The following is a 12,631-nucleotide window of genomic DNA, read 5'->3' on the forward strand; positions in this document are numbered from 1 at the left end:
TTCAGGTGTTTGTTGAGCTTCTGACCAAATATCATCTACATCTGTTTGTGGCACGTGCCTGTGGTGCTATGAGCCTGGTGCTGTGTGTCCATCCTGCAGGCTCTGGCTCATGTTCCCCACTGCAGTCAGCAGTGTTGCAGTCCCAGGCAGAAATGTCCCTATAGCTTCTTCACTGACTTTCCCGTGGTGGCTGGGATCCAGGGCAAAATTTCCTCTGTGAGGAGCAAAACATTCAGAGAGAGATTGTGCAGAAAGTCAATGCTGGTGCATCCTCAAGACGGGAACAGAGCCAGTGGCACAGGGCAGGGTGTGCTCACAGGGATGTGGGGTTGGAGCACAGTCCCTGATGTCCAGCTGTACATGCTGAGTAGTTCAAATCTTCTGTCAGAGTGGGGAAGTTTAGCTCCTGGGTGTGAAGAGCTGGTTTGTGAGGCTACTGCTGAGAAGGTCCATTCTGACCAGCTAACACTGACCAGCATGGGCAGTGGAGGCAGAGCTGGCACATGGCAGCAGATCTTGATGGCTGGCAGTGCACCAGTGCTCCCTGTCAGCCAGCCTGCCTGAGGAGGAAACCCAAGTGGAAACACTGATAACACCTCCTGCTTGTGGCCAGAGGCCCAGGGGCCCTGCACAGCAGGGCAGAGTCTGGAGGAACCAACACTGAGCCCATCACAGAAGGGCCCCATGCTCCAGCCCAACCCCTGGGATTGCTTTGCATGCACCAACCCCCCAGTGCCAAAAAGCACTGCAACCCCCACACCCTGGGGCAAGCATGGGCACTGCACAGGGATGTAGTAGAAAAACTAAAGGTTTATTTTTTTAATAAAATACATCCTTACAAAATAACCCTTCTTCTCTCCTGGGGCATGGTTCCTGCCAGGTCTCCTTCCCTCCTCTTCTCCTCAAGTTGCAGCTGTCCAAGGGTACCACTAGGCAGGGAGAGGACAGCAGTGCTCTCCCTAGGGACTTCAGGTGTGTGGTACCCTGGTATGACCCTGGCACACCAGGCAGGTGCAGTGGGAGCCCTTTGGAAGGGTCTGCAGTGGTGGCAGATCCCAGTGGCCTGCAGCAGGGCTGGCAGAGGGCCCCAAGCGTCCCTTAGTTAGCTCATCATGATCACAGCATGTCCCAGCGGAGTGTGGGTGCCGGGCCGGCCGGCCCCTGCCCTGGCTACAGGGCACCACCTTCCCATGAGCTGCTGTTAGACGCTGCTCCTGCTGGCCCTGGGGCTGGCACAGGGTGGTGACAGGGGATGGCAACGGTGTTGTAGGAGAGGAGGAGGAGGAAGAGGGTGCAGGTTTGTCAGTCAGTGTGGATTCTGCCAAGAGAGAGAGGTGCACAGTGATTTCTGGTGCCTTCTCCCTACTGCCCCTCTCTGAGTGATGATGCCAGTCCCAAATCCCACACCCAATGCTGTCCTGAGCAACTGCTTATGCTGAGAAACACTGACCCCAGGTTAGACATTACAGCCCACAGCTCAGATCTTCTCCTTGCCTTCCCTGGAGCACTGCTGCCTTCCCAGGGGCCTTGGGATAGTCCCAAGACATACAGCCCTCACTCCTGCCAGCCACTGATAGATAGCAGGGCTGTGGAAACACAACTCACCTCTCACTGTGTGTTGTCCAGATCCTTTTCCTTCTTATGTGACTTCTGAGGGTTAAATGAGAGGAAACAATGATTCTTTACAGATCTGTCCCTTTCTAATTCCAAGGAAAGAATGTGGCTGAGCACCAATTTCTAACCCAGAATGTATAAGCATATTTTCATACGAATTTGAGGGGAGCTGGTTTTGTGTCCTATGAAAGGCCATGAAATATTCCATGGTCATGGAGATGTTCTCAGAGAGCAGAAAAGAGGACATTTTCCAGTTTGCTAAAGCACTCATCTGCCCTTGCTTCCCTAAAAGCAATGCAAGTGTTACCAGATATTGGACATCTGGGGTTAAAGAGAAAGAATAAAGCTATTAATAGTGAGTCACACAGATCTCAGAAATGTGGAGAGGAGATTCATGGATCCCAGTCTCTGACAGTCCCAAGGGCTCAGGAAGGTGCCTGGTTGCTCCCCAACATGGATGTTGTTTGTGTTAGAGCATCATTACTCATGCACATATCCACACTCACACCCCCACAAGAACCTCCTCAGGGCAGGGACTCGCTGTTACTTACAGGCTCCTGTTCTGCATATTTGAATTTCTTCTGCTTGTAGTAGTCCCGTCCTTGGAGGAAATGCAGCAGGAGCAGGTCACAGAGGACAGAGGCCTTAAATCAAAGCACAGTTAGGGTTGGGGCTGCCCTCCCTCCCTCACCTGGATCACAGTGTACTTCCAGCTTGTCCCAGTTTGCCCCACAAATTAGGCTCACTTCTGTTTCAACCCACAAAGTGGCAGCTGCTAGAGTGTACAACCCCCAAATATCCTTTTAGGACAGAATGAAGCGTGCTGTGTTCCATACTGGGTAACTTAAATCAACAGAAATGAAGTGTTGCCACTTCAGCTAAGTGCAGAGCACAACACCCTTTGAGTCATGCCCAAGTCTTTAATGACCAGAACCAAACAGGATGCTGTTTCTTTGTCCTGCATGGAATACTGCCCATCACCTCCCAAACCCCCTCAACACCAGCTCTAACTTGAAACCATCAGGACACCAAGACATAGCCCTGCCATGAGAGCTGACCTTCCCCTCATTGGCAGGGCAGAATTCAGATCAGTCAGTTGTCAGCATGAATGCATTTCCCTGAGCTAACAAGACAGGAGAGCACCTCCTTCCCTCCTTTTGCCCATCCCCTGGTTTCCTGAGCAGGAGCCAGTATTTCACTTCTGCTCAGGGACACTTCCCACGAATGTCACAGGCAAGAAGAATAATTTGAGAGTCTCCATATAGAGGCTGGAAAATATCTGAACTTACCACTCCAAAAATACCAATTCCAGAGCCAATTGTGGTCATGGTCGGGATGATGTCAAATTTGCCTGCCTGAATAAAGTCAGAGAAAATAGGTGATAAGTTACAATCAGCCCAGGGGAAAAGAACAGGGTGCCATAGCTGTAGGTGGGGCTTGGCAAAAGTGCCTCACAGCAACCCAAACCACAACCACAGCATGGAGAGAAACAGGAGCTGGGCAAGAACTGGTCAAACAGAAAAATATTGTGGGTTAGGATTAGGCTGAAATACATTGAAGTTACTTTGTTTCCTGTATGTTTAATTTTAAAACAAGTATACCCTTTAAACATTCCCAGTAGGAACACAACAAGGAAAGCCTTCTCTCCCAGTGGGAAGAAAAAGACAAAATAGGAAAATGCAAATGTTCAGCTTCTGGAAATACCAGTGAAAGGTTTTGACTTTCCACAGTTCTTCCCCCAGTGAGATGTTTTTTGGGCAAAACCACTGACCAAACTGCAGCTGATAGATGTGACCTGCAAAACAGACTTCCCCTCTATGCTCCCTTCCCCAGGACTTCCCAAGTGAGTGGAATAGCACTCAAGAAAACCATTCACACTGGTTTTCCTGGCCCCACAGGACCCCAGTGCTGTGTTACAGAGCTGGACATGGCACTACTGTCCTGAGGATCCAGGGGTGATCCCAGTGCCAGGCCACCCTTACCTTGCCATTCACCAAAATGTCAAACCGGATCCCAAACACCTTGTAGAGTGTCCTTTTCTCCATCCCATCTTCTTTGTAGTATTTGGCATATCTGTCAGATTGGATGGTGAGCATTAATGGCCTGTGAGGCTGTCTAACAGCCCCTCTGCAACCCAACAGCACCTGATTCTCAGTGGGACAAAGATCTGGGGATGTGCTGTCACAGACCTGTTCCCAACCTTCTCCTTAACCTCCCTGAAGGAGCTGGGCTGTTGGCACCTCTCCTCCCAGTGCCTCAGTTTCCCTGCCTGCAGGTTGGATTTCCAGCTCCTGCTTGTGCAGTTTGACCTGATGTCCCCAAGTGCTGCATGACAGTAGATACTGGTGGAGAATTAGTGGCAGCATCACACAGAGCAGAGGTTAGAATGTGTTCTGAAGTGTGGGATCACCCTGCACCACCTCCAATCTTTCAAGGGGCTTCCCCAGAGCTCAGCTGAGCAGCAGAGTCTGCAAAAGGGAGGGGGTGTACAGGGAAAGGTAATTTTGAGACCAAGGGGTGTGTTATCACTTTTTTTCCCCTGCTGTTTTAAAAAGAACACTGCTGTCTAGCACTGCAAAGGTAGGGAGTATTTTGGAGAACAGACCCTGATCTTCCACCATCCCTTGAGTGCTGTGGGAACCCAAAAGCTGTCACCTCTGAATTACACTTGGAGAATTAACAGGCATTTCCTTACCTGAAGTTGAAGCCTGGTGAAACATTACTGTCATCATTGTAAAGGCCATGGAACTGGTAAATGGGTTTGCAGTACCGCACGGGCCAGTCGAGGTCACAGTTCCAGTCTATGGTGATGCCCACCACTCCACCCTGCAGCCAAGAGGGAAGTCACAAGGTTGCCCCTTCTTGGACCTGGACTTCATGGAGAAATGCTTTCCCTCCTCATGTGTGTCCTGTCTCAATGCTATGAGGTGAGCTGCCTCTCCAGGGTACATGGACCCCACTGCTGCCTCAGCCCTCCTGGGCAGCCTCAGCTTTGCACCCTGTACATCACCCTTTGCAGAGGCACTTGCTTCCACCCTCAATGCTGGATACACAACTAGATTCATGCCCTCTTGTTCCCCATCAGCACCCTGTGCTCAAGGCAAGGTCCTGAGAAACAGTGCTAACCACAGATCCTGCAAGTCCCTCATGGGACAACCTTCCCTTGCCTGATTTTGCCCAGGAGATTGCTCAGGAAATGAAGCTGTCACTCCCAAGCTCCCTCCAGGCTGTGAATAGTCATGCCCCAGAGGCTCATTTTTGCACCTTTAATATATAGAATTACAGAATGGCTTGGGTTGGAAGGGATCTTAAAGCTTATCCCATTCCACCCCTTGCCATGGCCAGGGATACCTTCCACTAGACCAGGCTGTTCTAAGCTCTGTTCAACCTGGCCTTGGACTCTTTCAGAAATGGAACATCCACAGCTTCTCTGGGCAATCTCTTCCAATATATGTAAATCTGATTTTATTCAATGCCTGGCAAAATTGTTATAAGATACTGAGGCCCAGAAATAGATGATACTCTCACACACCAGTCTGAGAAGTGTTGGGCAAAACTGCATTTCAGAGCCTGGGGAAAGGCTGCAGTTTGCAGTGCAATGACCAATATTTGACCATCCAGCTGGGATTTCCAAGCTCAATAGGATGGGATTTGGCCATGCAGCTCTAGTTATTCATTGCACAAATTAAAACAAACTGAACCCTGGATTTACTGCCAGTGGGTCAAATCCTGTCAAGAGCTTCCAAGAAAGGCATAAATATTAGGCCATATCCAAGGAGATTCATAATCTTTAACAGCTAATTCTGACACTTCTTTTTTCTCAAGGAATCTTGAGAAAACAAAAAATTGTCCCACAGGATGGGGATGATTTCTCTGCCAGCGTCCCTCTTCCCATGTCAGCAAGAAACACCATTTGATACTGAAGTACCTTAACAGCCAGGAAGGTAAAATTCTGACCCGATTCCTTCACTATGTATCCCAGTTCAAACACAGGACATAAGGAATCAGTGACTTTGTTATAGGTGCATTTCTTCAGGTACTGTTTTGTAACACTCTCAACCAAATTGCGCCTGTCAATGAAAAGAAAGTGAGAAAGAATCTGAGTAACACAATAGTTTGGGTGGGAAACAACGTCCAGAGTTCCCTTATAACCAAGAGCCCTCTCTCATGCCAGCTTGTCCATGGGCTCTGCCAGGCCATGCTGTGTGCACAAACAATTCTTATTTGGGACAGCTCATGGATAGGTATCCCACAGTTTTCCCATTTAGCTGGAGTTGGCTAACTCCTCCAGATAGGGTGTAAGGAAAGGACGATGTCTTGCCTTCCACCTCTCTCTGCTCTTTTGCCTAAAAATAGACTCTCCATGACCCAGATGGTTTTGTAAGACTTGTGCCTTGCACAATCACATCCCATCCCTGATGCTCAGCAGTTAACTGTCAGCAGTGACCAAAGGCAGGAAGTTTCCCCACGACCTAGCTGGGTTGGGCACAGCCTCTGCCCAGCTGCCCTCACTCCCAAGACCTTCTCTCCCCTCACCATGTCCCCTACAGCCTGTCCTCACTCAGGTTGCCACCTCTCCTTGCTGCTGGTGGGGAATCCCTTCTCCCAGCCACCTCTCAGGGTGCAGCATGAGGTCAGCTCAAGACTTTGCCAAGCTTGCTGGCTGCCAGGATATTTAACCTTGGCTATGGCACAGGGACACAGTCAGCTTAAAGAGAAGAATCTGCTGTCTTCAGCACAAATAGCTTCTGTTAGTTTGTTCCAAATCAGATATCTAATCAGTGCCATCTCAAATCCTCTTATGAGTGTGCCTTCAGCCAGAGGCACAGTTCCCAGAGCTGCCTGGAATAGGTTTACTTCATAACCCATTGCAGAAACAGGTGGGAACTGTTGTTGAGCGAGGCTTCTGCTCATTTTTGGCACACACACCTCTGTGCCATGTAGTATTTTACTGTTATCTTCAGGAAGGAAAAGGGAGAAGAAAAATGAAGAAGCAGAGAAACTATTTTCATGTGCATCATGTGAGGGTAAATCAGGATATGTTAATTGCAGAAACCTTCTTTCTTGTAACCACAGCTATCAGCTGAGATGGGACAGATAATTGGGAGGGAAATGTCTCAGTTCCTATGAGCTAATCTGGTGATGAGCAGTTAGAGTAGACCTGGGCTCGCTGATGAGGGATGCCATCCTCTGTATCAAGCACCCAGCTACACCCATGGTTTCCCCTGAGGGACACAGCTGGGGGAACCAACCAGAAGCCATCTCCCCAAACCTCCACTTACCTGGACACCTTGAACTTGGGGAAGGTGATGCTGTTCTTGATGAACAAGGTGAACTTCTCTGCTTCTGACAAGAGAGCAGGGCTGAAAAACACAAGTGTTGACATGCATCCATCACTCAGCTTTCCCACCTCTAAGGAAAGCACCATTTGGTGAAGATTCATCCAAACTGGGACAAGCAGGACCCAGAAAAATGGTGATTTCATCCCTTCCCTTTCTAAGATCCCAATAAGGTGCAGAAAAGCCCCAGGGAAGGATGGAAATGACTTTTAGGGGACAGAGAGGGCAGACAGGATAGGTGGGGGCTGCTGATCCATTCACAGAGCACCTAGCAGAGATGGGGTGAGCTGCCAGCAAGGTGGGGAGCAAACCACACCTGGAGAGACACAAATCCCCTGGGGACATGGGGCAGCATGTACAGCCACAGGGTCTGCATCAATTTAGGCTGTCCTGGCCACATCTCACAGAGCACTGGCATCCTCTGCCCTACACTGAGTGCTGTTGGTGCAGCTGGGGCAGGACTGGGATGGGAAAGGGGGAAAACAACATCATTCCTTACGTGGGAACATGGTCATCAACCTCCACGGGGCACCAGCCAAAGATCTCACAGGTCTTCACAGAGGAGTTGTAGGGCACACACTTGCCTGTCATGAGCCCTGTGGGGAAGAGAGAGAGCTGCTCACAGTCCCTGCCAGACACCCTGGCCACACAGCTCTTCTCAGTGTGTCTCAGCAGAAACACCAGGGCCACGAGCCATACCTTGTCCCTGGCGGCTGTATTTCCCTTTGGTGCAGTCACTGTCCCCCATGCAGGGCCCGGCGTCCGGCAGCTGTTTAGAGAGAGCAGCCACCTCTCAGCATCCACCCTGCAGCTTTGCTCCCTCTGTCCCTCCTGCCTCACCAGGCAGCATTTTCCTTGAGGGATACACTGCTCAACTTCAGCCAGTCTTGTCTATACACCATTTCCCAACCAAGGATATCCAAATTAAGCAGGAACAAGAGGGTATTTCTCTTTTAAACTCCAGACAGATGCTTTTATTTAAGCCTCAAGTCTGCTCTGCTTGATCATCTCAAAGGGAAGAAAACTTAAATGGTTGCTGGTCATTTTTCAGCAGAATAAAAGCCTTCACATAGCACTAGCAAGTCAGAAACAGGGCCAGGCTCAGGTTTTACTAAACCACCCAATGTCAGAAAGTCCTTCCCCAGTGCCACCACCACAACCCTCCTGAATTACAGAAGCTGAGCCAGCTGAAGGAAGCCAGTGCATTTACCTCTGGGCAGGTTCCTTGTTTCTGTCCAGGAGTGACAATGAAGTTGGTCATCACCACAAACGAGTTGTCCCCCTGTGGAGACACAGCCAACGAGCTCACAGCCAGCACCGTGTATTCTCATGGAGTCTCTGTGAGGAGCCTGTCCCTGGGGCAAGGTGTAAGGCATCCAAGCCACCAGGACACATCCAGGCAGATAGCACCTTTCTCTGTAACTTTGGGTCCTTCATCTTCTTCTGCTACTACTCAGGAAGTTGGTGGTGGCCCTGGGGACCCGCAGTGCCACCAGCCCCAAGGACAGTGGAGGACTAGCACTGGAGGAGCCTTGGTCTTCTTGGAGGCAGCCTCAACCTTGCCCCATCAACCTTGGTGGGTCCCAAGCACTGAATGCTCCCCAGGGAGCATATGGGCAGAGGTTTGTGGCAGGAGCAACCTGCTTTCCACCATAGGGACATCATCTGATGGTTAGCTCTCTGCACCTCAGCATGTGGGGAAAAGCAGCCACCAGGATGAAAGCAACTCCCCCCCAACCCACCCACCATGCCTCCTTACCTGGGGTGGGAAAACATAGTCCACGACATCCCAGATGTGAGGGCCCATGGTGCTCTCATTGGTCAGTGTCAGCCCTTTCAGCTTCACCGAGACCGAGCTGACGATGCTGTCCTGAGACTGGTAGCCCTTCTCGTAGAGGAACACCCACCTAGACAGGGAAAGGTAGTAGTGAGCACAGCCACCAGCACTCCACAAGAGCCCAATTCCCAACACAGGCCTGTGAACTGGGTTTTTTTCTATCAAGTCTCACTTTGGGGGGGTCATTTGCCAAATTTCCTCCAGTTGGATGAAGGATGTGTTGCTGAACTTTCCCACCCTTTGCCCGAGGCATGTGGTAGCTGCAGGACCTGACTTTCATGCTGGGATGATGTGTGAGGCATGCGGTAGCTGCAAGACCTGACTTTCATGCTGGGATGATGTGTTTTGGGGACTGGGACACATTTTGTGGCTGAGGGTGTGTGAAGGCAGGTGGAGCACGTTGGCCATTGACTAGTTTCGTGGCTGAGGGTGTGTGAAGCAGGTGGAGCACGTTGGCCATTGACTATTTGGGATTAAAACCTATGGCAGGTTTGCAGCTTGCTGGGCTCACTGACCCACCCAGACCCTCCTGATCTACTGCATAGGCACTCTCCAAAATCAGCACCCCCAGATCCAGCACAGGACTGAGTCTGGACACGGCTCGCCAGCGCCTGCCGTTCCCCATCCAGCAGAGGGAATGTGGAGCCATGGCCCTGTGTGCAAGGAGGCTGCAGGAGCAGGGTGAGGGACACTGCTGTGCTGGAATGGGGCTCTCCCTGCCTTTCCCAGCCCATCACACAGCCATTAGGACAGGCTCCTGACACTATTTAACCTACAGCATAAACAAGCTGCTGCTGGATTAACTCTGAGTCAGGGAGACTATAAACATGGGCGAGGAACCATTTCGGGTAGTGCTCCCGGCAGCGCGGAGCATTCCCGGCCCTAAAAAAGGAGTGATCTGGATTTTGTCCCCATTGCCATGGGCATCGATCCTGCTGGCCGTGGCAGAGGCAGCACAGCCTGTGGGACAGTCTGTGACACCATCCTGGCGTGTCAACCTGTCCTCTGGCTGATTGGCAGGGGGAAAAAATGGGGAACCCTAAGTGCTGCCCAGAGGTTTGTCCCATGGGAGCTGGACCTTATGGGGATCTCTTGGGGTTGGTGCTTCTTGGCTTGCAGCTTCTGGGACAGAGAGCAAGGGGACCTCAGGGATGGCATCTGCCCCAGTGACTGGGGATGGGAGCAGAAATTCAGCTCTGCTGCCATCCCAGCTGGGACCCACAGCTCCAACATCCTTCTCCAAGGTAGAAGACCACACTGGGTTAATGTGGTTACACTGGGCATCTTCCCTGATGCCTTTGGGGCTGCAGGAGACTGTGAGCTGGGCAGCATCATAGCAGAGCATTTCCCTAACTCTCCCTCACCCCTGCCTGGCAGAGGTGACTGCAGGCATACAGGGCTGCACACCTCCCTGGGACACAGCCTCCCCATGGCACGACAGGATGTGGCCCCCACCCTGCTGCAAAGCCATGGTCACAGCAAACAAATCACCATTTCCCCATGCGGCTGTGAATGCTGCAGTGAGCTCTGCCCAGGTGGTCAAAGTCCCTTGGTGTCACTTCCCAATGTGGCAGGGTCACCAAGCCTCTTCCCTCTCTGGGTCCATCCTGTAGCTCAGTTTGCAGCAATTTGCATGCAAGGTTTTAGGGAATGAAACCCAGATAGTGCCCAATATCTCCTGACCAGCAGCGATACCACCTTATCACAGCTATCAGAGGAAAGAAGAGCTGCTCCCCAGGGGTGACACTGGGTCTCTCAGTGGGGTTGACCCCACATCTGTGCACTGATGGCACTGCCCATGTCCTTCCACACATACCCACGAGCATCGTATGCCTGCAGCCAAAGTGGGGACCAAAGCTGGGGAAATTGTAAATGTATACATATTTGGCTGCCAAACTGGATTTCGAAGGCGAGAAAATCTCAGGCATCATGGCTCAGCGTGGGCAGGGAGCTGGGGAGAGTACTGTGGGCAGGAGCTGGGAACAGTAGTGTGGGCAGGGAACTGGGGACAGTGCTGTGGGCAGGGAACTGGGGACAGTGCTGTGGACAGAAAGGTGACACCAGTTTCTGGCGGGGCTGTGGGCAGCTGCACTCCCAGGCAGCCCCTTGCTAGTGGAGCCTGACTCCAACAAACCAGGAAAAACTCAGGAATTACAGCAACTTTACACACTCCTCCCCTCTGCCCTTGGCTGTCACCCACAAGCTGGTTCTCTTTCTGCTCCCTCCTGGCTGCCTGTCTCACTTTATCTGGGTTGCTTAAACCATGTTTTGTTAGGAAGTCCTGCTCTGAGCAACCATCTGTGCCAGTTCCCCATCTGCAGGAGTGGCTGCCCCCAGCCACATTTGCTGGAGCTCTGGGGCTCCACAGGTTCAGTCATTAGGAGAGCCAACACCTCTCCCAGTAACACCAGTCTGGGCCAATGAAAAACCCTTTGCAACAGAGCATCCTTGAGACTTTGGCTGAGCTGCAGTTTGGGATGTAGATTACTCTTGTGAGCCAAAGCACTGGGTGCAAGCGACATGGGGGTCCCATAATGACCACCTGGGAAGCTTTTTTCCATTTCCAGGGAATCTGTGCTAAAAGCAGGGATGAGCATCACTGCTCCCCATAGCAACTTGCTTGCACTGAGCATGAGATGCCCTGCACCACAAAAATACCCAGATCTTCCAATTCATGGCCAGACACCCTTTTTCCCTTCAAACCTCCTGCCATAGGGCCCTTTCTGATGGAAAAGTGATAGTCTCACTCTAGGGCTGAGCTCACAGCTGCCATGAAGCCACAGGAAAGACTTATCAACCACTGAATTCCATAGCATGGTGCATGATCCAAGGGGACAGGGAGTGTGGCAGGAACAGCAGCCCCAGGGTGCTGGAGGACACATACCCTCACCCAGCTCTGCTCCCTCCTGCTCCACTCACTGCCTTTTTTAACTAGTTGCCCTTGCACTACAGCTGCTCTCCCAGAAGCAAAGCAGACCAGGAATTTGGAGCCAGGCTCTGTCTCAGCCCCAGCGTCAGCGCGGTGGACAAGGGAGATTTATGGTCCTGTCTCGAGCCGCTTGGGTCTCACAAATCACTGCACTGGCCCCAGATGCCTCTTATTTAATATAAATGAAAATAAAAATAACAACAGATTCTCAGGCCATCGTCCAGCAGCTCGAGCAGGATTTGGATGAAGCTCAGCGAGGAGACGGGGCCCCGGAGCACGGAGCAGGGCTGGGCAGGGATGAACCTCCAGCCTGCACACACAGCAGCTCCTGGGGAGGATGTGACTCCTGGGAGACCTGTGGTGGGACACTGGGCTGCACAGGAACAACCACAGCCAGAGGGATGTGATGCCATCAGCAATAACCCCCTCTGCCCTGGGATAGAGGAGCCCCTTCATCTCCACTGCCAGTGGCAAAGCATTAATTTTAGGGCAAGCAGGTGCCAGGGAGCCTTACCCGATGATGTATGCCAGGACAATGAGCTGGATCAGACGGAAGGTCAGTCCTATCTTCTTGTTCCTCACCAACACCATCCGGGGAGTGTCATACTCAAAGAGGAAGGAGGACAACTTATCCATGCACTTCTGCCCCATGTCTGTGCCAGGGCTGTGCCGCAGCCTCCCGGCAGCTCTGCTCTGCCCTGTGCCTTGGGTTGGGCAGTGCCCGACGCCTCTCCAGCAGCTCCTGCTCCTCTGTTTGCAGAGAGGAGGGGAAAAAAAAAGACAGTCAGAATGCTATCGGCGTGGCTCCGTGCACATCTGGGCTGTCGGGTTTCCTCCTCTGCGCAGGGATGGAGCTTCCTCTTCATATAAACTCTGGGCTGGGAGCAGCGGGTGCCCTACATGGTCCGGGGG

At 51.8% G+C, this 12,631-nt stretch overlaps 1 protein-coding gene across 1 annotated transcript; it reads right to left on the bottom strand.

The window, feature by feature from the left end:
- Positions 1-1,608: 1,608 nt before the first annotated feature.
- P2RX1 (purinergic receptor P2X, ligand-gated ion channel, 1) lies at positions 1,609-12,370 on the bottom strand. Its single transcript, XM_009076261.1, has 12 exons — positions 12,234-12,370; positions 8,713-8,860; positions 8,164-8,235; positions 7,653-7,722; positions 7,453-7,549; positions 6,897-6,977; positions 5,543-5,684; positions 4,310-4,440; positions 3,597-3,687; positions 2,904-2,969; positions 2,166-2,258; positions 1,609-1,650 (listed from the first exon to the last, which is right to left on the bottom strand). Exons 1-12 carry the CDS (start codon positions 12,368-12,370, stop codon positions 1,609-1,611), a joined length of 1,170 nt encoding a protein of 389 aa, XP_009074509.1.
- Between the last annotated feature and the right edge of the window lie 261 nt (positions 12,371-12,631).

This window comes from Acanthisitta chloris, unplaced genomic scaffold (genome assembly GCF_000695815.1).
Source record: "Acanthisitta chloris isolate BGI_N310 unplaced genomic scaffold, ASM69581v1 scaffold20936, whole genome shotgun sequence".
Classification (NCBI taxonomy): Eukaryota; Metazoa; Chordata; class Aves; order Passeriformes; family Acanthisittidae; genus Acanthisitta; species Acanthisitta chloris.